The sequence below is a fragment of the Manacus candei genome, unplaced genomic scaffold (genome assembly GCF_025592945.1).
Source record: "Manacus candei isolate 608988 ecotype Guabito, Panama unplaced genomic scaffold, ASM2559294v1 h1tg000153l, whole genome shotgun sequence".
NCBI lineage: Eukaryota > Metazoa > Chordata > Aves > Passeriformes > Pipridae > Manacus > Manacus candei.
Window position 1 is genome coordinate 236,800 of NW_026138201.1, and position 25,092 is coordinate 261,891.

The 25,092-nt window shown below is 44.3% G+C and overlaps 2 protein-coding genes across 12 annotated transcripts in view; one reads left to right on the plus strand and one right to left on the minus strand.

Annotated features, from left to right (window-relative positions):
- TTC38 (tetratricopeptide repeat domain 38) overlaps window positions 1-18,675 on the minus strand; it is a 29,276-nt gene extending 10,601 nt beyond the window's left edge. For 2 of the 11 annotated variants that reach the window (XR_007900753.1, XR_007900754.1), the window contains exons 1-14: window positions 18,329-18,675; window positions 15,388-15,465; window positions 14,831-14,912; window positions 14,341-14,512; window positions 13,187-13,360; window positions 11,234-11,309; window positions 10,235-10,354; window positions 7,813-7,872; window positions 6,759-6,797; window positions 5,918-5,999; window positions 4,838-5,003; window positions 3,162-3,321; window positions 2,803-2,876; window positions 1,894-2,007 (exon numbers count right to left, since the gene is read on the minus strand). Coding sequence is in view for 9 of the 11 variants with exons in the window: in XM_051772558.1 (XP_051628518.1) it covers window positions 1,914-2,007; window positions 2,803-2,876; window positions 3,162-3,321; window positions 4,838-5,003; window positions 5,918-5,999; window positions 6,759-6,797; window positions 7,813-7,872; window positions 10,235-10,354; window positions 11,234-11,309; window positions 13,187-13,360; window positions 14,341-14,512; window positions 14,831-14,912; window positions 15,388-15,465; window positions 18,329-18,352 (1,401 nt within the window). In the remaining 2 variants the exon portion in view is untranslated. Of the gene's footprint in view, window positions 1-107; window positions 862-890; window positions 1,032-1,893; window positions 2,008-2,802; window positions 2,877-3,161; window positions 3,322-4,837; window positions 5,004-5,917; window positions 6,000-6,758; window positions 6,798-7,812; window positions 7,873-10,234; window positions 10,355-11,233; window positions 11,310-13,186; window positions 13,361-14,340; window positions 14,513-14,830; window positions 14,913-15,387; window positions 15,466-15,618; window positions 15,787-16,838; window positions 17,251-17,479; window positions 17,581-18,328 lie in introns of those variants that run through there. The other 9 variants (XM_051772565.1, XM_051772567.1, XM_051772566.1 and 6 more) reach the window with 9 other exon arrangements.
- Window positions 18,671-24,823, plus strand: PKDREJ (polycystin family receptor for egg jelly). The gene is given in 6 exon segments (XM_051772611.1): window positions 18,671-19,742; window positions 20,688-20,794; window positions 22,919-23,501; window positions 24,102-24,612; window positions 24,614-24,702; window positions 24,705-24,823. Coding segments are annotated over 6 exon segments (2,481 nt in total).
- The last annotated feature ends 269 nt before the right edge of the window (window positions 24,824-25,092 follow it).

Below are 25,092 nucleotides of genomic sequence, written 5' to 3' on the forward strand. Positions count from 1 at the left end.
CCCAGGGATGGAAGCGAAGTGGATGCACACTGTTACAGGTTTATGAAATTAAGCTGAATAACACATTTAAAACTTCACATATGTAAAGAAGTCATATACTTGCTTGCTCAATTAAATCCATCTTTGAGTTTATTGATGTAAAGCAGACAAAATTCTCAATTATGTTATATCAAAAGTACTTCAACTGTCATTCTTAAACTTGTGTAGCAATGGATCACATAACCTACACCCTGCAAACACAGCCAGAGATTCCTCAGGCCTTTGTTCCCTAATCAGATTTGTTATATTCATTGAGTAAAAAGGTCCTGTCTAAAGTCATTGCTTGAAATGCACTGATTAAAAATAAGAGTAAAAATCCAGTGTAATTTTAGTCCAGAGTGAGTCACCCTCAGCCATGGCTGGACAGACAAAGCAGTGATGAAGCTGAAGAACGGTGTAGTCATATGTCACAAGACTACACAAAAGAATGCAACCGCTCACCTGGTTTCACAAATTACTATTGCTTTGAAAATAAGCGATTTCTGCCCCAGAGGAGGGCTGGGAGCAGGATGGCAGCAAGGCACTTCCACTTCTTGTTCCTCTATGCAGAAACTCCAGGGGCAGCGCAGGGCCAGCTATCGAAGTGCTTTTTTAGGTCAAAAGGAAACAGTGTAGGAAGAGGCTTCTGTGGACCATGGGGAAGAGCCTGAGCTGGGCAGGACGGAAGGGAAGGCATCTGTGGCCAGGAGAGTTTGCAGATGTGGTAGCAAAGCCAGAGCTTGGGCAGTTGAAGAGTGTGGCATTTCTATTCGGGAAGAAGAGGCGTTGGTTCAGTTTTGGTTCGAAATACCATCTTTCCCATCATCCCAGATTTCTGGAATACTATTACAAGGCAATCTGTTAACTTGGTACACTGCAGGAATCCAGAAGCACCAGAACTTGACAGAGGCTCATATTGTGCCTCACTTGCAGCACCAGAGCTTATCAGATCACATGTGCTGGGACAGAGCTTTGCTCTCTTTCCATGGCAGAAGCTCCCTTTCAGTCTTCACCTGCTCAGAGAGAGTGTGCGCTTTCACACTGTGTTTAAACACAACCTGGCTAACGTGCAGGGACTTGTAATGAGATGATAGTGAGGCCTGACTTTCCAAAAGCTCAGATAAGCACAAAGACCCCAGTCCAAAGTACCCTGCAGAGATGGTACTGTTTTAGCTGAAGTCCAGGCTTCTCCTTTTTTTCTCAAAGATTTTAAAGTGCTAAGGGAGTACCCACGTTAGAATAGTCACTATTATCCCTCTTGTCTGTTTTCATCTACATAATAATTTTAGAAAGCTCTGCCATGCTATATTGAGAGGAAAATCCTAACATTTTATGAGAGGGAGTTTAAAAATGTGCACCTGGAAAGAGATCCTGAATGTAGACAGATCTGTAATGCCCAAGTCTGTGACTCATTCCTGAATAGACTAGAAGCTTAATATGGAATTCATTTCAAGCCTGTATTGGCTCTGACTCCACACTTTCCTCTCAGCTTTGTTTAAGAGCTCCCTTTGAATTACCTGAGCAGTTATTAGTTACTTAACACATGAGCCAAGTAACAAACTGGGCCAGAGAATGACTGAAATCCAGGCACTGTTACTGACTGTATACAATCAGGGTCAGAGGGAATGTTCAGGAAAATATACCAGAGAAGCAGTGCCCTTGGGATGCTTCAGAAAGCTGTGCATTATCAGCAGGTTTTCTTCTTTCTTTGTGGAATCATCTAAGATACAACCTCCTGAAACGCAACAGCTGCGTCCTTTTTTTAAGAAAATTGTTTTGTCACATCTCTGATCCCTGGGAACCTCCCTGAATTCCAGCACAGCACCCCTGCCCTCCCTGCACCCAGACTTTGTGGTAAGCACATTGCTCTCTCACCTGAAGCATGGAGGAAAGCCTTATGCCATGGAATGGATAGCTGCTGCCTTCCTGATAAGTCGCTCTGTCATTGGTGAATTGGGTCTCACCACATCACGTTCTCTCAGGAGGCACCTGAGAAAGGAGAGAAACAGGACATTCATGAGCACAGCATCAGTTTTCCTGTAAGATCACCAGCAGTGTCCTTGTAAGAGGACATCAGTCCATAAAGACCTGTACTTGAGGCACAGATTTTCCTTACTGGATACACTGGACCTGGGCAGGAATCCCTTTTAGACAGAACAGTGTTGTTTTCAGCACTGACAGACTGAAAACGAGCACCCAGAGCTCAGAGGGCACAGAAGCATCATTTTGCTATTGTACCCAATTGCAATGCTTCAGAGAGACCTGAGGAGGGGAACAGGCAAGGCTTCCTACTGTCCCAAGGATCCATTCCCGAGTGCCCAGGCAGAGCCATGCACTGTGTGTCAGCAGAACTCAGTGTGGGGGATAAACCACACGGACCATTCTACCAAGCAGGGCTCCTGTGATCTGCACGGAGCAGAGCACAGCTGGACGTGCCAGAGCACACCTCGTCTGTCCCAGTGCAGATGGCAGCAGCAGGACAGACTGCAGTTGCAGCAGTTCACACAAGTTTAGCAGTCCATAATCTACACTCATGAACAGGTTAAGACAGAACCATTTGAAAATCAACTACCCTTGACCAAATACAGATTATTAATCCAGGTTGCAAGAGTGTACTTTTGGAATTGGAAGCTATTGTACTTTTTATCCTGGTTATATGCTTCTACATTTCACATAAATGGCTGCATATAATTCTAGCTTTAAATTTATCGATTTGGGTATACTCATTACTTTTTACTTTTAGTAACACTACTTCCACAAATATTTTTCAGGGAAAACACTCACCTTGCAAGGTTTCGTTTGGCCTGTGATTTAGAATTTAAAGCAGCATGAATCAATAACTGGCTGAAAACATCTCTCTGAAAAAAAAGAGTCAGCAAAATACAAAGTAATAAGTAATTTATAATGTATTGCCAGTTACAATGTCTTGTTTACCAAATTATTAAATCCACAGAGAGGAAACATATCAACATTAAATTAAATAGCTAACCCTGCTAGTAAGTGTTTGCAAACTGGATTCAGTCACAAGCACAGTTCAGCTTTCACTTTCTAAGAATGAAATGTTGTTGATTAGGTAAGTGCCTAATGGAGGCTCCTGAAAGGGGATTAAATCATATGAAACAGTCTTTTCTTGTCTCCTTTACCTGGGCATTACTGCCTCCCAGTTGGATTAGTTGATAACGGATTGGGTACAGCAGGTCTACAGCTTTGTCACAATTTCCATTTTCAAACTCCACAAAAGCCTGGCACAGTGGCAACCCCAAACTAGGAGCCAGGGAAAGCTGGTGGTCTTCACAAGGTGCTCTGTAGAATGAAAGAGTGGGTAACTTCCTTAAATCAAAGCATAAATATGTGGTATTTCAGTGCCAGTCTGTCACTGCCTGCAGACAGGTTTTTTTTCTTTTTTAACTGTACAAAGCCTGATGTTTCAGGTCCTTGACTTAGATCATACCCTTTGGTGTGGTTATGTTACTTCCACCTTCTTGTTACTCATCCATCAATCAGTTTTCATTCTCCTGAATATACCCACAAAAGGCACAAGCCCAGCCCCTCCTATTTTTGCAATAAGCAGTTTTGCCTAAAAAATAAGAAAACTGCAGTTTCTCTTCTGCTGACCTCACCAGAACATGACTGCTTTTTTAACACAGACAAAATGCATCTAGGGTATCATTTATATATTCTAAATTTGTGAGAGATGTAAATTAATCCAGTCATTAATATAACCCCTTCATCTCACTGCCTGTTTTCTCAAATAATGAAATTAAGCTTTATAACAGCTAAAAACATACATCTGTATTATTACAAAAGGCTGAACATGTAGGCAAAAGGAAGCACTGGGGGAAAGGATAAGTAGCATATATGAACATCTATGTTCATTAAAGCTTCCCTAATGTGCAGTTTTCTACACTTTATATATACTGACATATAAACTTATATAAAAGATATTTGCCATTTCCTACTTTAGTCAAATCAGACACATTTAGCCTTGCTTTGACGGTTATTTGTTTTTGTAAGTATTCTTAAAAATTACAATGTTCTTAAAAACTACATATAGTCAGGAACAAATAGTGCCAATTTCAGGATCTCCTTCCTTCTTTTTAGAGAGGGAGGAATAGATGCTGAAACAAAAGGGAAAAAAAGGGTGGAGGGGGAAAGAAATTGCATTTAAAGCATCTGTAAATCAACCCCTTAAAAAATCATGGCAATTTACAGTCATTTAATACATAAGGGAATGAAATACCCCCATTGTTTAGATGTAATACTCAATTTTTTTAAATTGAGTATTAAATACTCAATTTTTTCAAATAGTTTAATTTGAAATCAAAATATTGTAATTATTACTTTAGTAGTACTTGAAATTTAATTTCCTGCAGATGTACTTCACATCAAACAGTAGCCATTAGAATATCACTACCAGCTAATGTTCTGCTATGAAGAACCTTTTAAACCAGAGCACAAAAGAACCACCACATACCACTGACTTATACTGTAGTGACCTCACTAATAATATACTTTATTCCTTGTATGTGTGATCCCACTGAAAGGAAATAAACAACTGTTCAGTTGGTGTCCACGACCTCAAACATGAAAGATTTCTGCTTAACAAGCTGAGAAACCCCTGTAGACATTGACTCCAAAAATCAATAATGATACGGATCTCCTAACTGGAGGTTGGCCTGCTTAAACCAGATGTGTCCCAGTGACGTGCTAAAGCAGGGGAGAGCACGTTGTAGTGCTTCAGCAAGCCAGAGACATCACCACCCTCCAGCTCAGAGGGCAAACTGTTTATGGAATCCAACACTATAACTCCTTTGCTTACTTGGCAAGTTCCTGAAGAGTTGTTAAAAGCTCCTGGGTAGTTTTGTGGTCCTTGGCTCCAAGTGAAGACATCAAGAAGTGCACATCATTGAACAGAAGAATGTGATCTTTGGTGTGCTTCTTCGTGAGTGCGAGAACATCCTTCCACCTGTCTCCAAGCTTTACACCTAAGAGCAAAAAATACTTGTCTCAATAAAAATGCCACACGCAGAAGCATGACTTTGCAATGCACTTTCAGTCACTAAGTATAAAAAGCATTCCTACAGAACTCAAGGAAACACACCCTGATGTGGCAAAATGTGTGCAGCAATGCTCAGCTGCAGCTGTGTTTAGGAGGAGAGTTTATTGACTGTCAGGAGCTTAAAGCCAATATTTTAGATTGCATTATGTGAGCTTCTGACTTTATTATGAGAGTGCTCATAATGTCTTCTTGGAAGTGATGCTCACCATGAGCCATCTGTAGCAACCAAAAGACAGTGTGTTAAGATGGATTTAATAAAAAAAACAATGCATCTTAGTGTTTTAGCAGAACAGTGTGAAAATGATGTCTGCCCATCGTGGCCCCCACCCTGAACTCTAATGTATAAACACTAGCTTAAAAAGTTAAGGGGAAATGCCACTGAGCTAGGAGAGTACACAAAGCCAAAAGCTAGTATGCACACACTAGCTATTTCAATTGGAATAAAAAAAGAAAGGCAAGGATCTAACTGGAAATTTACTTCAGGGAAGCGCTACAGCTTTTTAGAGGCTTATGCACTTGATTGCTCAGCCTCAGATCTCCAGGGACAATAGAAGTGAATTTCTCAAAGAAGACTTATGTGACCTATGCTAACTTGAGCTGACTGCAATACCATACTGGCATGGGAAATGGAAGCTCTTGGGAAGAACAAAGCTTATGGACATTATTAGGAACTTTACATTGATGCTTTTCTCAAGAGCAGAATTTTCTTCTGAAACACTCATGAAGCTTGTTTTGTAATTACATTTAAATACTTCCTCAACATGCAAGGCAGGAGGAGGGGAAAGAGAGAAAGAAAACTGCCTTACGGTTATAAAAAAGAATGGCCAGGGGATATCCCACCTTCCAGATGGAGTCGGTACAGCATGGAACAGTTATCGACCACATCCAGCATGCTTCCACTCGCCAGGCACCGCGGAGCAATCTGCAATCACAGGGGCTCATGAGCTGGCCAACTGATGTGCTACTGCAAACTTACTCATGTTATCAAACTTTTTTACACAGTACAAGTCTAATTTTATCCTTCTATTAATTCATAATTACCTGTTTTGTAATAGTCCTAATTGCATTTTTCCTGAATACAGGAATTTGCAATGTTAAACATTCTTATTGCTTTACATGTTTTTCTCAGTAAATATGGAGAGTCACCAAGGTATTTTATTTTTTCCAAAACTGTGCCACAAATATTACTTCACTTTGTCAAGGTTAGCTGATACAAATCCACCCAGCAGCTTTCTTAATGCTTGTAGTATTTTCACAATCCACACAAAAATGTGTTATCTAATTTGATACTGCTTATTTACAGAGACTGTTTTGAAATCCAGGCAGTGGACTTAGTACCTAACATGCAAAACCAGGTTTTTTTTATTTGACTTTATAAGAAAATTATTTTACACCCTTTTAAAAAGCACGAATAAGAAACATGGACAGAATGGAAACCAGTACCACTGTAGCTCTTTCAAACACTCAAACTATGTACTCAAACACTCAAACACACGAGTCCTTGGGGCATTTCACCCAAAACTGTTGAGAAACTGTTTCCCTAAAAAGCTGTAATGACAGATGTAAACAATATATGTACATGTATCACACACTGTGATAGGTTTCAATCTCACAGAGAAGAAAGAAAGCATGAATCGTGACCTTAAGCACGTTCTCAGTAAAGAAAAAGGCCCCTACTCACATGATTGTCATAAATTGTCAAAGCAGCTTCATATTCACCCTGGAAAAGCAAACGAGAACTGCATGGTTAACGTGACATGATCAAAACAAACCAAGTCAAAGAAACCTTGAGGTACTGAAAACAGGAATGGAGTCTAAGTAAAACCTCCATTTACAGGGCAAAATGATCAGTATGTTGAGGGTTTGTTTAAAAATACGTTCCAATACTGCTACAAGTTATTCATGAAGGAGAAAAAAACAGGTATTGTTTCTCGTTCTAATGTTCCTTTCAGGGATTTTTGCAAAAATTAGTGCATCCCACAGTGTATGCAAAGAGGTGGGAGGAAAAACAAATTTAAGCCGCCTCCAAAGAACTTGTGTAGATAGAAGGTGGCAAAATAAACAAACTACTCCTGAGAATTATGTTCCTTCTATGCTACTACCACTCAACACAAGCCAGTTACTTTGTCCTCTGTGGAAGGTATGCTGCCTTCTCAAACATGCCCCTTTTGTCTCCCTATGGAGCTGAACCCCACAAGTGCTAAGCATTAAATTCAAGGAAATTCTGCATTGCAACCTGACAGGTTGGGTAAAATTGCAACCATTTTTGAAGGGTTTAAATAATAAGAATTAGTAACATTAATAACATTGGCAACCCAATTTAGAGCTTACTGCCTCATTTTTATAGTCAGCAAAATTTTGGGCCAGATAATTAGTATCCAATTTGGTAAGACTTTTGTTATTTTTTGTCTGAAACTTAGAGATCCAAGTTCATCTTTCTATCAAATAACTGTTCTAAATGTAATTAGTGAGACTATTTGATCTTCAAATGTGCAGTAATTTCACAATAATATTTCAACATTCTAACAAAGATCCTGGAATTTTGACCAATGCAATTAACACTTTTCAAAATATTTGTAATAAAGGACTAACTTTAGTTAGTGTGGCAATGTGCTGTTTTATAAAAACAACTCTTTTAAGTAGTTGAACCCCCCTGGATATGTTAGGTCTGCCTTTTAAACAGCATTAGATGATCTATCTGGACCATAAAACACCTGTATGAAAATATCTCATACCTTTTCAATGAAGTATAAAGCCCAGTGCCAGTAATTGTGGCAAGCAAGCATATCACTGTTCTGCAAAAAAAAAAAAAAAAAGAAAAAAGAAAGAAATTATTTACAAAATAACTTCCGTTTTAAATTTATGTAGTCAGATTTTTGTTTCCTTCTTCAGCAAAACTGAGTATTTACTGAGAGACAAAAGAGACAATCGACTGGCCAGGGTACATTTGTCCTTGCAGCTATTCAGGGAGACAACTCAAACCCAAGGCTTCCCCCACATCATTTTCACTCAGATGCCTCAGAATTCACCCTTCCACAGCACGTTTTTTTTCTTTATAACAAGAGTAAGATTTGTCTCATCTAAAATTTAGGCATCTTGTCTGAAGTAACCTGGACAGACAGTGGAGAGAGGAGGATATGTAGGCCTTATGAGGGCCATTCATTCCTAGACACAGAGGATTCACTTCTTAAACATGGGGTTACCTGACTAAATAAAGCAAAACCTTTTTACTGCTCCTAATTTTGAGTTCTGAATAAGATTAAACTGCTAATAAGAAGTGGTCTTGTAGGTAACTGAAATAAATCAATACAAGCAGGCTTTGGGATCTTACCACAACAGCTCAGGAGAAAAACAATTGCCATTTTATAATACACAGCACTGGTAGAGAGGTCTCCTCTGGTAAGATAATTTGATTTTGTACTGAAATATAACTTAAAAAACCATGGCATCTGTTGGGATTTATTTTTTTTTTGCAGGGGAGGCTGAAGAAACAAACAAAGTAAAGTACACTGTAAAGAAAACCTGTACAAAACCTTTACTGGGAAATAGAATGATGAATTAAAAGCAGCAGAAGAAGCACAAACACTGTGGCAGTATGGACAGCTGATCCTGGTCATTATAAGAAAATAAATAAACATTTCAAATTACCAGGCCAAATATAAGCAACTTTAATAAAGTACTTAGACAGACCTGCTTATTTTCATGCATTTATAATGTTCGGTGTCCGTGATGCTTAAGATGAGAGAGGTTGTACAAGAGAAGCAATGATGCACATTATGACATGACAGTGCCAGCTCTTACAAATCTTAATTGCACTGGGTCAGGCATGAAGGTACATTAGCCAGTTCTACTTACTGATCTTGCACTTGATTTTACTTGGATAAAGAGTATAAGTCACAGAGATGTGCAACTGTTTGAAGCAGCAAGACTTCAAAAATCAATCCAAAAGTCCTTGGGGTTTTTAAGGTATCATCCGAACTGTCAATCCCCTGCATCACTGTTTCATTAAAACTAACATATTAAAGGACAAAATGCTTCCTGGGAAATGACAGATGTGAACTTCAAGCAAGGGTTTTCTGCCTGCACTTCCAATGCTTAACTTAAAAATACCCAAGTCTTTCTAGTCTCATTATCCAGCCCTGTTCTTTGGGTGAGGTGGAACGGTCAGTTCAGGTGACTCTAAGATAGACTCTCGTGAGTTCTAACAATTTCAAACCTCACAGCCTTCTGCTCTGAATATAACAAACTTAATCACTGGGAAAACACATGCTGTCCAACACAAAACTTAAGCTTCATTTGCAGCAAAGGACTGTATGACAGACTAATTAACCTCCTCAATACTCTGAAAGATGGGATCGAACATGTTGGATATATAAGGTAACAGGTACACAAGAAAGTAATTAGTACACTAGAAAAGAGACAAAAGCATCATTTCTCTTTACAGTTGATCTCTAAAAACACTTCCCCATCCAAAAGTAAACAAGCATTTTAGGAATCTTCTGAAACATTTGCCTGTGTCATTTCCCACCTCATCCCAGGTCTCATGAGGAGATTTAGCCAGGTCCCTCAAGTGACTCTCGGTGCTCATCTCAGTCTAAGCAAGAAGCTTGTGAAAGTATCAGTGATCACTTTACTTTTATAACCACACCATGAATCACACACATAAATCACAAGTTTCACATCTGATGTTTCACCTGGCCATGGCCATGCCTCTATGAGACGTAAAATACCTGCACAGGTCCACCAGGAAAAAGAAACAACATGTGCACATACAAACCCCACACTTACTGAAAAGCAGTACTTTTTAGGCTATTCCTAGCTAAAGGAAGGCAGAGGACAGACAGTCTCGGTAAGAATCCTGGCCTACTGACACATTTGCCATTTTTGTAATCTCAGCAGCCATACTAATGATGACTTACAGTGGTCCACAGTATGTGTTCCTCATAACATGCCATTTTTTCCTGCCCCTTGCTTAAAAAGCTGCATGGATAATAACAACACCTCAAGTGAGGATTTCTTCTAATATGCAAACTCTGCATTGCTTGTAACACGTTTGCAGATAGGAAGGAATTGCATGCAGAGGACTCAAGAACTTGGCTACAGGAGTTAAAGAAGATCTAGAAGGAGCTTTTTTAGAGATGCCACAAGAATGTTTACCTTCCAGTTGGTTTCTGTTTCCTTCATAAATTCTAAGCCTTTCTTCACATCTGCTTTCATTTCATTTACATGAGCTATAGTATGGACAGACCATGCATCTGTCTGATTTATAGCCAAAGCCTATGAACGAAAAACAGGAAAACATGATCAACCTTACAAACATGAACATTTATCACTGCTGATCTACAAACAAGAGACTACTTTTTACTTTCTGCATGTGAAGTACACCCCTGTACCACTCCAACTAACCACAGCCTGGAAGTCTGAGTATTCAGCCAATTCCTCCTCCTTGCTCCAACAACTCCCACTAGGCTCTAGGCATTTTGCAAGGTTAGTCATAAACCTAGTAAATGTTAAGTGTTAGTTGTGACTTCCAGCAATTAGATGGAAGTTTGTCAAAAACACCCATTAGGGATTAATTGTATCTGAGACTCCTGTAGGACAGAGCTAATCCCGTGGACTGGAGAAAGTCAAGTATAATTACTATCTTCATAAAAGGAAACAGGCTGGCTAATACTGATGCTCAGGACCATTGTACAGTTAATTGTTCAATAATTCAGGAACAAGTACCTGGGACAAAAAAGGGAAGGGGAGCCCAAACAGGATGGATTGTCAAGAGCAGACTACATTGAGGCAATCCAGCATTCTTTAACAGGAGCAAACAGTCAGTCTTACACAGGGGAAATGGCAGATGGGCTGATAGATGGATTTCATAGGGGTGTTCTGACCCCATCTGACATGGCATGCTCATAAGCAACTGAGGGAAATACAGTCCAGCTGCAACTGCCATGGTGTGGCAGAAACGTGAGAACAGTTACCAGCAAGTCTCATGAAGCTCTGTGAGCATTTCCATGTTGAGCTTTATCTCCTTGCTACTTCAACTAACAACTGGGACGACAGAGAGAGTCAGTTCATGGCATTGGCACAAACCACCACCCAGCGAGAGGGACCATGTTTGAGAATTCTGAAACCTTTTAGCACCAAGAGCAGGCAGTTTACCTCACGGGCAACCTCCTCAGCACGGTCAAAAAAGTTTGTTTCCACGAGTCCAAAAGAGTAGTAGCCTTTCACATAACTAACAAAAGGGGGGAAAACAGCACATCATGCATTTATAACTAGATTTAATCCAGGACTGAAAAGACATACTAGAAATAGCATTTGTCTCAAAACAGTCCTTACAGTGCAAAGTTACAATGAGAGTTCAAGCTTGCAGGATACAGAACTGCTAAGTTAGTTCTCAGAGGAAATGAGTGGCCCAGAGACACCAACATGGGAAACAGTAACAAGATGCACATCAGAACAGACATTTTCATTTTTGGATGAGATGGAACCAAGAGCTGCACAGAACAAGCTGCTCATCTCCATAACAGCTGCAAGATGCTGATTTAGAAAGCTGGAAGCGAGACAGTGTTGTCACCAAAGTTATCTGAGCATCTCAAAGGCAACCTTCTCCACTTTTTCCAGGGCCCACAAAACCATACGTAAAAAATATATATAATAAAATAATAGAAGTACAGGAGAGTACTTTTATGTGAAGTGGCCCTTTAAAACTGGTTATAAATCATCCCCATTAAGCCATAAAGGCCCAATGTAAAGGAAAATCAGGGATGTTATATGGTCTTACACATATGCCTGATACAGTCATTTTAAGAAATATTGAACTGCTACTCTACATGCAGATTTCTGGATGGCAAAACACCACAAGGTAAGTTTCTGCTTCTCAAAATATGTGTTGGGGTATTGGAGGGATTACTAAAAAGTGTGGGGGATGTTGCACCTGATCATGCATCAAGATAAATACTGATTTTTTTTTCATCAACGTTCAATTCATCAATTCACTTGTAATTCAACTCTCTATGCCTGTAAGTTTCAGGGCAAGGTGTAGTTGCCAGGTTTTTTTACTTTAGAAATGCTTGGCATATGATTGTTCTCTGTTGCTTTACAATTAAGTGGACAACAGCCTAAACTTTTGTAGCATCATGTCTAGAAAATTCTTAAATGAAACCAGTACATTGTAGTTGAAAAGAACTAAGTTTTAGATTTCTCTGAGTTGAGGTAACACAGCTGGAAAAATGATACTCCTGACACTAGATCCTGAGCCATAAGGGCACCTCACTGCTACATCAGCATCCAGTCTGTACTCTCTGCACTGTTCCTGGGAGAAATAAGGAGCCCAGCTTGTGCTGGATATGGAGGGAAAGCACACTCGTATACAGCAACATGCAAAAATATTCAGAAAGCATGTGGATCATCTATTCAGCTGTCTCTAAATGTTAAATGTATGTCTTAACTTACAATGTAACACTAACTTTTACATAACATTAAAATCTTTCAAATAATAAAACTGGTCTTAAAAAGATAATTTAAAAAATTATGCCAAATTAGCTTTTATTAACTTTTCACTTACCAACAGATTCAGATTATCCTGAACTAACTTTTGGAAACTGAAACTTTCAGGACTGAACTACAGAAATTTTTAAAACTGGCCTTCCTGTCAGTCTTGGCTGTAACAGCTGGTATTGTATATTTCCAAATTTTGTTTCAGAACCACACTTTGGTATTCTAATTTACAACTCCTTTCTTCTTTCCACTGATGTGCTCTATGACTCACAATGTGAGCCCCAGGTAAAAAAGTGGATCCACGAAGCCTGAGAAGTTTTGCCACTGCCCTGGGCGAGGACGCAGTTTTATCCTGTGAGTTCCATGCCACGTGCTGTATTTGACAGCAGTGAGACACAAGCTCCCTTTAGAAAAATCCCTCAACAACAGTGTCAAGAGGGACACTGGAGACACGTTCTGTCTGCGGTCGAGCTTGATTCACTTCTAAGCCCTTGGTTTTTGTCTACATGTCTGATTCCAACAGATCCTGTTACTTAGGTGTGTCTGAATTAAAAACCACAAAGTATGTGCACACCAGGTGAAGCGCAATTTTCAAAATTAAGCACGACCCACCTGCTCAGTGGAACATCAGGTGTCCAGAAAGGATAAACCCGGGCAACAGAATCTCGCATCTGTACCTGATATCCCAGGTAGAAATAAGTGTCGTGGGAAAATTTGAGGGCTAGCAGGTCAGTTGGGTGTCTCTGCAGAATCTGTTCCCACAGATCACAAGCTTCTGGAAGCTGGCTAGAAATAAAAAATTATTTCCATTGCCGAAAGAAGGCACACACACCTGCTGCTACTGTTGATTCTGAGCTCGCACTATGCTGAAAAATAGAAAATTCAACACCAAATGACTTGTTTCTTCCTTGAAGGAATTTTTAGTCTTTTTTAAAGTAATAATGGCATTATCTTTGCTTCACACCTTCTGAGGAATCTTTTGAAAGAAATGTCCTTGGGTTACACCAAGTCACTGTAACACACAAGGAAAATGAAAGAAGCTTAAACCATAAACCTGAAGATTTTCCTACAGGGCTGAACAGTTCTTACAGACATCTGCCATAATTAATCTAACTTCATATGTGCAAAGACAGCTTCCCTCTCTTCTAGTGGGAATCAAACCCATAGTGACAGGGCTTCAAGAGCTTCCTCTTTACCTCTGCTGAGAAGTATGTGAGATAAATCCATGCTCATCCGTTTGTTTGGCAAACAATGAATGGAAGTGAATCAGCCCATACTTTCTGCAGTGCACACAGATTTATCATATGGAATGAAACCGTGAGCTTCTACAGCACTTGTGCTACTCTGGTATCTCCCTGTTTTACAGAGGAAATAGGTTTTGACATAGGAAGACAACAGAGAGAAGAAAAGTCTGTTTGTAACTTTGCTCCTGTGCACCTGAGTCTGGACCCTATTGTAGCCAAATACTTTTATTCCTAGTTCTACACCACATACTCCACTGATGGATCTATGACAGGTTTAAAACATGGAGTGCTTACTGCTAGGAAATGGTGGCAATAGAGCACTTTACTCCTGCAGTGTAGTGTTGCTCACTAACTCGACAGGGCACCTAGAGCTGAGAGAAAAGCAGGAACCACCTGTGACATCTCACTCCGATCCTTTGCTAGATGTCAGCCAGTGTCACACACCTCCCACTTCCAACCACCACTTCTGCCTGTGGTACCAAAAACCCTTCAGTCCCTTGCACAGGGTGACAGTGGACTCACCCCCTGGCAAACATGTCCAGCGCTGACACGTGAAGCTTCTCCCGCTCAGTCAGTGGCTGGGACTCGGAAAGTGCCACCATCGTTCTCATGGCACGGTCCAGCTCTTTGTCGAGTCGCACGGAGCTTCCAGTGCCAACCAGCTCCAAACCATTAGCAATGACATGGCCCATTGCTACAGAAAACAGCACAGTAGAAGCTGAGCTCTACAGCATCACCTTCAGCTCCACATTACACAAGAGGACCTGAGAATTTTAAGCAAGACTGACTTGGGGTCAGAAATCCAGAAAGTCTCCCAAGCCTAAAGTTCTTAGAGGCTTTTCATGAAAAAAAACCCCTCATAAAACCATCCTGCCTGCTCTAGATTCTGAGGAAGCTTCACATTACAGAATTCTACAAGCCATCACCTTGCCCTTGCACAAAGTCAGTTAACTACCAGGACACCAGGTATTACCTAGCACTTCTCATGCTCAGAATTAAAGGTTATACTCACTAAAATTTGGATCCGCTGCTTTTAACTTGGAGAGGCATCCCTCAATACCTCCAAGGCTCTCATTATTGGTCCAGGTTGCATACTGTAAGAGAGACAGACCAAGAGAGATCTGAGGGTTGAGAAATCTTCTATGACACTGGGCTTCTTTTCTTCCTCCCAGACATTTAAAATTCAAAAATAAGCAAGGCAAATGACTAAAAGACAAACGTTGCATTCAGATAGGTTTAGTGCAGTAGGAAAACAGAAAAACTGGAGGGTTTTAAGACAGTTCGGCCACCAGCAGGACCAATGACCCTGGATTTCTGTGTGCTTTTATGTCAACTGGATGATTTAGCAGTGTCAAGTGGCATGAGCACGTTGGCTGAGGCTTTCACCACAGCATCTGGCACAGCCCTCTGCTACGAGGGTTTCCTGCTGCCACCTAAAAGCTGGACTCCTGTGGTGGCCTGACTTTGAGGCTCTCCCAGCTGATAAGAAATTTAAATGTCAGCTACAGCAAAGGCTGTTTCATGCTCAAGTCCCTGCACATCACATTTTCTCACACCTGTCGGTCATACCTGTGTGAGCACAGCATCGAAGAGCTTACAGGCTTCATTGCTCGTCGTGGACAGGACAAGTCCAGCATCCCGCCAGGCCTGCACAACAAACAAACACAAACCTGCTCATTTTACACCCTCATGTTCCAGACTACACTGACAGATGTTCAAAGCGATGGGTGTTTTGATGTTTTCATCAACTATGCTGTTTTAAAGAGAAAAGTTGGAAGGACAGTGTGAGCAGACACAAACCTTTTGTTCCGTTGCAGTTACATCCCAAGACTCAATTAGTTGGAGCTAGTAGTGAGACTAAGGAAGCAAACAATTATGAAGTGTAATAGAAGATCTTGGTGGGTTACACATTCTGAGCCATTCTGACTTCATTACAGCTGTTGACTAGTCCCTCTGCTGCAGGCACACCTCGTGAGAAGTAGAGACATGGTAAAATAAAACTCTGTTCTTTTATAATGGAAATCAATACCTTAAGTAACTTGCAGCCCAAACAGCCTGGCAGAGTAGATCCACCAAATCACGCGAGTTAACCAGCAGAAAATTTGGACCACAGATTTCTATGCAAGCCTTACAGAAGTAAGAACACGGGCAACAGATAGAGCTAAAAAACTAAACAGAATTGGGCTGCCACAGTTTCTAATAAGCTAACATGACTGAGGCACAGCATCTTCTGGCTTTACTTTTACTCCAGTACACAGAACGTAGAGGATAGACACACATCATAAAAACAGACCTGGGGCAAGCCAATTCAGACTTCTCCTAATGGGGACTTAGTTCTTCCTGATGCTGCAAGAATTCAGCTGGTCTCATTTTACACTTTAATGTATTTCCTGGCTATAATGACCCAACTGTCAAAAATTGCTAGTAACCTAGCAAAGATGACTTCTTTGTTAATATATCCTAAAGCTTTCCCACTGTGATTGGATTAAAGGCTCACATTCCAGCAGCTGGAGCACATGAGGCTTCGAATTACAAGCCTGAAAGAGTAGACCTGAATATAAAATTACAAATTTTCTTTACAATTCACACTATATCCAGAAAAGGAGTAAAGCAAAAAGTCGAGCAGGTAGCAAGGTTAGGCTTGCTACTTACAGGCTACCTTCCATGGTGCCCTGCAAACTAGGCCAGGAGCCACCCTCAGCACCAGTCATCAAAAACAAGCTCCATTTGGAGCAGGCTGTGTGCCACCGCCCATTTTACACAACAGCTTGAGATCCCTGCCCAACAGAAAATGGTGTCCTGTTCCGAAAAGATTTGTTAATGCTGATTCACAGGAATGGAAATGTCTGTGAGCATCAGAACAAACCAGCAGAGCAAGGGTTATTGCAAAATGGGCCTGCATCCATCCCTAAGGACACTGCTGATCTAGCTGAGGTACATGCTATTTCCAGCCGCTCTAGAGAGCCTCTGTCCTGCTACGGTTACACCCTGCACATCTCGCTCCTCCAGGGAAGACTCACACTCTAGCAACAGGACGATGGCAGCAAGGCTGCGTCTCAAGGGATGCCATTCCTCTCCCTGTTAGCACACCAGGACAATGGGCTGCAATGAAGAACCACCTCACAGCAGCTGCTGGCTCCTAAGAGACATAAAAGATGTGCTACAAACCTAATCTGTCACTGTCAACCGAGAACCAGCTATTGCGACTAGAGAGGAGCCAACACACCCTGTCCTCTGAGTCGTACACAACGGGTCCTGCCCAGACTACTTGGGACACTCATGTCCTGGGGCTTGTCTGCACTCAGGTATCAAACTGACTGAAGAAATCCTGAGGGGAGTGTGAGTAGGTAAAAATCAGCCTCAAGAATCTATAAAGCAATTACCAGCTCTCCTTCCCACAGAGCCTGCCTTTGACTTCTGTCACACTGATCTCCCACATCCCTCCTCTCTAACTCCAGAAGAGACCCTTCTTGATGATGCCTCTTGGATGAGAGAGCCGTGGCCTTGGCTCTTCTCACTGCTTCTTGGCAAGACCAAAGCCTTGCCCTTTCCCCACTCTAAGATTAGATTTCTGTCACGAGATTTAGTGACCATTTATTCGTATGTTTTTCCCTGCTAGAATCACAGCTGGCTCTGAGAATTGCGCTCTTTGCATTGGTACCTCTTGTATTCCTTGCAGGGCAGATCCCCAGGGCTCTGGCGATCACGCACCCATCACAGTCTCATGCAATAGTCAAGACTTCTTACTTCACCCGCCCCTGCCTAATTAACCAAAACACAACAATAACAGTTCATCCGGAAGAAAGCGCGCAAACGACTAATCAGTAACCAGCACCTGTAGGTCGACATCGGACCCTTGGACTTGAGGCTGGTTTAAAGTTAAGCGAAGGCCTGACCCACTTCTGCTGCCCACGGAAAGAGCAGGAGGGTGCCGCGGGACCCCTGCCCGTAAACACCACCCAGAGATGTTCAGACGCGGCTGCACCCGGCGGAAGGGACGGTGGGCGGGACGGCTCAGTGTCCGCAGCGCTGCCCCTCAGCGCTGCCCTCACCCCACAGCCCCGCAGTCCCCCAGCGCCGCCCTCACCCCGCAGTCCCTCATTTCCCCAGCGCTGCCCTCAGCCCACAGCCCCTCAGCGCTGCCCTCACCCCGCAGTCCCCAATTTCCTCGGCGCTGCCCTCAGCCCACAGCCCCTCAGTCCCCCAGCGCTGCCCTCGCCCCACAGCCCCTCATTTCCCCAGCGCTGCCCTCACCCCAAAGCCCCGCAGTCCCTCATTTCCCCAGCGCTGCCCTCACCCCGCAGTCCCTCATTTCCCCAGCGCTGCCCTCACCCCAAAGCCCCGCAGTCCCTCATTTCCTCAGCGCTGCCCTCACCCCGCAGTCCCTCATTTCCCCAGCGCTGCCCTCACCCCACAGCCCCTCAGTTCCCCAGGGCTGCCCTCACCCCGCAGTCCCCAATTTCCTCGGCGCTGCCCTCAGCCCACAGCCCCTCAGCCCGCAGCCCCTCACCTCGCAGTCCCTCAGCGCCGCCATGGTCTCCGCGCAGCCCCGCGGTCCCTCGCGCTGGGCCGGGCCGGGCCCGGCGGGGGCGGGGCCTCGCGCGGCCGCCGAACGTGGACGGTTGGCGCGCGCGGAGCCCTCGCGCCGACGCTGAGGGAGCTCGTGGCCATCACTGGCCCAAAGTCCTCGTTCATTGCTCCGGACCCTCCTCCGGCCCGCGGTGTCCGACCTTATATACCGTTCTCACCGGCTGCGCCCCGGAGGACGCTCCGGTCCTCTCGGGCCCCCGGTCCGGCTGTTGGGCAGCGCCCGTGAGGCCGCGCTCCCCGCGCCCCGTCCCTTCTCACCGCGATGGCCGCGCACCTCCTGTTGCTCCTGCAGCTGCTCGCCTGCTGCCCCCGGGGCTCGGGGGCGTCCCGTCCCCGTCTCCAGCCATCCCCACTGCGGGTCAGCTGCCCGGGCCCTCACGGCCGAGTCTCCCAGCGGCAGGACAATGAGCACAGGGTCTCGTGCCTGTGGAACAGCACCGTGACCCTGCGTTACGGGCCCGCCCCGGGAGCAAGGCCGGAGGTAGAGTGGACAGAGGGGCAGCCGCCACCCCCACCTCGCTGCTTCTGGTACCTGGACTCGGCCTGTGTGAGGAACACCTCGAGCTGGTCAGGGCAGGTGGTGCTGCAGGCAGGACACGCTCCTCCGCCCGGGGCCTCCAGCCTCCTTACGGTGCAATGCTGGTCTGCTTCCTGCGCTGCACCCGAGTGCCTTCACCACAACGTGAGCATCGAGATCTCCGTGCAGGACGTGCGGCTGTTCGTGCTTTGGCCGCAGACACGTCTGATCCGCGTGTGGCAGCCGGTGGAGGTGGGCTGGTGTGCACGCCTCAAGAGTGCCCACTGGCAGTACCGCTTCAGCAGCGGGGGAGGCAGCCCCTCCACCTTTCTCCTTCCCAGCAGCGAGTACCAAGACACACCGCCACCTGCTATCTACCCAACAGCTGAGCTGCAACAGACCTGTGCCACCTACCACAGCTACCGCTTGACTGTGCGCTACGGAAACCACGGGATCCACGTTGCTTCGGTCACTGTCGAGCAGATGCCTCAGATAAGCCTCAGCCTCTCTCTCAAGGTGGAGCCTGACTTGCTGCATGTCCTCAGCATTGGCTCCAAGCTCCTTAGTGTTTCTCAGCAGCCCCTTAGCTTGTCCTGGAGGCTTCAGCCCCTGACCATGAGCATACTTGCCTACAGACTGGTGGACACACAGGCTATAGGAGGTTGGCTCCGCTCCTACAGTTCCTTTATGACACCGAGCAACTTCTGTGCCATATCTGCACCTCAGAACAAGAGCGAGATAGTGGTGGCCAGTGTTTACTTTCATGTTGATGGAAGGAGGTTTGAGGAACTGTCAGGAGAACTGCACCTACTCAATGGTACTTTGATCCTAACTGCAGGCAGAGAAACTCACACCCACATCAACCTTCACCCAGGGAAGACCAACAGCAGAACTTACATTTTCAGGTACAGCCAGGGAACATTTTACACATCTAAAGAAAACAACAGCCCTGTTTCCACAGATAGCCCTAATACACACACTGTCTTCTACCAACACAAAGAGCTCTCCTACTTACTCACCATAGAGTTTGTGGCCTTCCAGTGGTACAAGTTCAATATGTACCTTTATATGAATCAGAAGAGGGCTTTGTTTAGGTCTCTGGCAGAAAGAGACCTTGAAGTACATGTTTTCAGTAGCCACCCTTCTTTTCTGCAGAACTTTACTTATTTAGTGTGGTTTATCCCCACCCAACATCCGATGCTGCAGTGTGAGTGGACCTTCCATCTGCAGGTCCCTGGAACACAAAAAGACCACATTGTCCAGAACAGCACATACACATACAGCGATCATGTAAAAAACGCCACACGTTTTGTCCGTCGCTCTGCTTTACCCTTTGACGCAGAGAATTACACGGGGTTTGTGGCAAAGGTGAACTGTACTGGCAGTGCACCTACACCGGCTCTTCTAAGAGTCAGAGTCAACAACTATACTGAAAAAACCATAGAAGCACCAGTGGTTTGCCAGGAAAAAAAGTGTAAGATAGCCTTGGTGTGGATTCAGAGAACTGATCGCAGAGCAATTATCCTGTACCGGAAAAGGGGAGAATCTTTTTACCTCTTTGTCAGATTGCTCGTAGAATGCCAGACCGCTATATCTGTGAAGCCCTTTTGGCGCATCTATCCTGTTAAGGACACAAAAACTGCACCGGACTGGTCAAAACCAATGAACAGTTCTGCCTTTTTTGGCATAGAAATGATACATTTAACTATTCCCAGTAATACTTTAGATTATGGGTTGTATCTGTTTTATTTCACTGTTGAAGTAATGCCAATGACCACCAGAGAAATCCTCAGGGGGCAAGACAGAATTTATGTTCAGATCGAGAGAGCTAATCTAATGGCAAATATTTCAGGAGGTGAATTCCGCATGGTGGGTTTTTCTGAAAGCTGGACTCTTGATGGCTCTGCATCCTCTGATCCTGATTCACAGGAAGGATCAATCTCATTTACTTGGTACTGCACTAGAGATTTGAGAGACTATAATACCATGAAATTCAGGCCAGAAAACAAATGCCATCCATCCCAGAAGGATTTGCGCTGGTTAACACCCTCAGGTCCCATTCAAAGAATGGCACCAGAATCCCTCCCAGGAAGAAGCATATACTACTTTCGCCTAGTGATTCAAAAGGGCAGAAGGATAAGCCATGCTGATCAAGTGGTAGAGGTGGAGGCTGGCCCCCCACTCCATCTGAATGTGGCATGCATTGAAAACTGTGGTAGCACTTTAATTCCAACGGAGAGATTTGCCTTGTCTGGTAAATGCTTAAACTGTAAACCAATCAACAAGCCAGTCTACTACTGGTCCCTTTTGTCTGGCAGTGGTAGAGAAATTAGCTTTGACTGGTCTTCCAAAACATCAACGGGGAGGTCTGGGGCTTACATGTCTATACATGCTCTGACTTTCACAAGGGCTACATCTCCATCCTACACACTTCACTTACGAGTAAGTACCTGGGATGGTAGGACCTCAGTCTACAGTAGAAAATTTAGGGTAAATACTCCTCCTCGGGCCGGCAGGTGTAACTTGAACCCACGTCGGGGTATAGCCTTTCTGACAAAATTTGTGGTTAAATGCAAGGGATTTTCTGGCAGCAATTTACCTCTGACATATAAAGTGATAGTAGCTTCCAACGTACCCGAAACTACCAAAGTAACTTCTGTGGTGGAAAACACATTTGGCACAATTCTGTACTTTGGATCTGAGCCTAAAAGTCCTCTATCTTTTCTCCCCCCTGGAGCGCCCTCTCACAGGAACACCTTGACAATTTATGTTCAAGTCCGTGATTCCCTTGGGGCGTTTACCCAAGTGACTTTGCATACCTCCATCCGGAACCCAGCAAACCCTCAATTACTCCCCGCTGTGTTTCATGAACTGCTGGCCTCAGCAAGCAGTTTAAGCACAGCTGGTCCGAAGGCTGGGGATAATCTTAGAGCTGGTTATTTGGCTTACCTGGCAGCCTCGATCTTAAACTATGTTAAAACCATACCAACTCCCCAGCTCCCTCAGGTTAAGCTTCGGGAAACCCTGATTAAAACAGCCCTGAATATTTCGGTTAAGAGCATTATGGGAGTCAATCAAGTAGTGGCTGTTCTTGCTGCAGTCACAGAGGAAGTTGATAAAGTGAACATTAGGTCACAAGGCCTCGCCATTGCAAAACTGAGAGAAGTAACAGGAATTCTGAAGACACAGAGAAATCAGATCCATTGGTCTGAGGAAGCAGAAATTCAAACCAGTGGAATACTAAGATGCTTGTCCAACATCCTGAGATCTGATCTTACGGATCTCAAGAATGTCAGTGCAGATGGAATCGAACAAGTCTTTTCCATCATGGAAGGTGTAACAGAGGTAGCTTTCCGGGGCAAAGTCCCTGGAGAAATAGAAACTTTAATGGAAACGAAAGACTGGAATATCACTCTGAAGAAAGATGAAGCCTGGAACACTGCAAATGCTTTCCCTACCAGTGACACCTGCAGGAATTGCTTTTATCCAACACTGAAAAAAGGAAATGTTTCAGGATTTGCTCAGGATACTGTGTTTTCCACTGCCATTTTTGAGTTTGATAAGACCCCCTTCCCTTGGTTAGGTTACACAGCAGAAATCAGAACAATGGTCTTGGGGTTTAAAATGGCAGAGACTAAGGCTAATGGGGATCTAGTTGGGATCGTGCCTGAAAGAGCAGACGTTTTTCTTGCCAGGAAAGGTAATGGATCTACAACTTTTCCATTAATAATGGGACCCGACACAACAGAATCTTACACAACTGGAGGATTTCGTTTTGAGGTCAGCAGGAATACCACGAGCATATACTTCCAGATCACGACAAAACTAAAAGCTACTTTCAAGGTGAAAATATTTACAGGTACCAATGTCACTCAAGCTCAGCCCACAGCCTTGTTTATTGCTTCTCACAACATGTCAACAGTTGCCAGTGGAAATGAGACAGCCAGTGCTGAGTGTAGCATTAAGGGTCCCTATATTGTCTGTCTCCCAAAGTCACTGCTGACAGCCATAGCTCAGGCAAATGGCACAGACAGGCAGAACATCTCCATTGTCTTGGAGACACGCTATGTTGTAAGGTACCCGAACCGGAGACTGGTGGGCATATACGTCTTTAATGACCGGTGCCTGTTTCTGGACGGGGTTGGAAGTCCGTGGAGCAGAGACACATGCAAGGTTGGCTCCAAGACTGACTGGCAGAAGGTACACTGTGCCTGCGACACGGTGCAGAAGCTCAGGAGCGTGTCAGCCCAAACTGCAACCAACATCAAGTTCCTGGCAGCCAAAGTAGTAGTTCTTCCCAACACAGTAGATCTAGGAAGAAACCTGATAGCACACATACCTAGAAACCCACTGACCCTCATAACAGTGGCCTCTATTTTTGCTGTCTACTTTCTTTTGTGCATCTGGGCCATACTAAAAGACAGAGCTGAGAAAGAGATCAAATACATTATGGTCCTGCCAGACAACAGCCCCTCTGATGAAGGGAGCTATTTGGTCACTTTGTACACAGGCAGTCGCTGTAACGCTGGAACCAAAGCAGCTGTCGCTCTGCAGCTCATCGGCGAGGATGGCAAGAGTAAATTCCGTTGTTTATGGCACCACCCTTCTCCAGCTTTCCAGCGAGGAAGCACTGATTGCTTTCTGATAACCACTAAGAAAGCCTTGGGAGACATTCATTCCTTCAGGGTCAGGCTTAATAACGATGGCTCATCTCCAAGCTGGTTCTTAAGCAGAGCTGAAATTGAGAACACGTCCACCAGGAAGGCCTGGTCCTTTATGTGCAGAAAATGGCTTTCTTGTGCCAAGGACGATCCCCCACAAGAGTGGAAATTTTCTGTCACAGACCCCAGAACACCCCTACCCAAAATTGACTATTTTCTTATTAACTTTAACAAGAGGATGATAGACTACCATCTGTGGTTCTCAATTTTTGCTCCCACTGTCACTGGTGCTTTCACCAGATTCCAAAGGTTGTCTACGTGTTTAGCAGTAATATTATTCAACTTGCTTGTTAACATTATGTTCTTTAACACTGATAAGATTGAAGAATCTCCAATATACCTGAGGTATTTGAGATCAATAGCAGTAGGAATTGAATGTGCTTTGCTTACAATCCCTGTGGAAATGCTAATAATAGCCTTATTTAAGTATTCCCAGAAGGAACCTACTCCTGTAGTGACTAAGATGTACCCAGAGGCCAAGCCTGAGTTCTGGAATAATTGCGTACTACCTGAAAAAGTTGCAAATGTCATCGAAACAGAGGAGCAGATGACTGATGTGAAATCCCCTCCAGGGGCTACATCCTCCCGGAGGAGGTCAAAGTCGTCCAGTAGTTATGCAGATGGGAGCATCTTTCTGAAGCGAAGGAAATCATTAAGCAGTACCATCAGGGAACTTCGTAAGACCCCGGCCACAGAGCCTGTTCTTTGGTGGTGGTGTGTGCCTGTCTCATGGGCACTGGTTGTAGCTATAACTACCCTGTCCTCGTTTCTCATTGTGTTGTACGGCCTGTCCTATGGCTACCAGACTTCACGGGAGTGGCTTATTGCATCTGGAGCCTCCTTCCTTCAGAACGTGTTACTCCATTCAATTCTGAAATCGGTGCTTTTCTCGGCTCTGAGTACAACGCGCCCAAGATATTGTGAAGACATCACCTGGGTTACCCAGGAAAAGCACGTGGAGATAAACACAGCTGAAGGAACTAAGAGAGCTGGTGAGAAGACAGGTGCACATTAAACCCACTGAAGTCAGAGGGACCAGGCAGCAGAAGCCTCTGGAAACATGCTGAAAAGGGCACAAATTAAAATAAAGGCATTTCTTTTCATGCAAGTTTTCATCAGTCATCCTGTCATTATATCAGTGCTATTAACAACGGCTTTGACTACAGCCAGGCTCTAAGTAGACGTTTCTTTCAGAAAACTTTCCTCGCCCCCATTTTCTTACTAAGCAGGACTCTGCCCTTAGGCCGAGCAAGTATCCCGGGACCTGACAGTGCCGGCGTGTTCCCACGGGAAACCCGGGCCGAGGAACGGGCGCACAGCGCCTTCTGCCACCTCCCCCCCCCCCCCGGACACAGTCCCGTCCCCTCCCGCTCACAGTCCCCCCCGCACACAGTCCCCCCCCCCGCACACAGTTCTCCCACCCACACAATTCCCCCCCCCCGTACA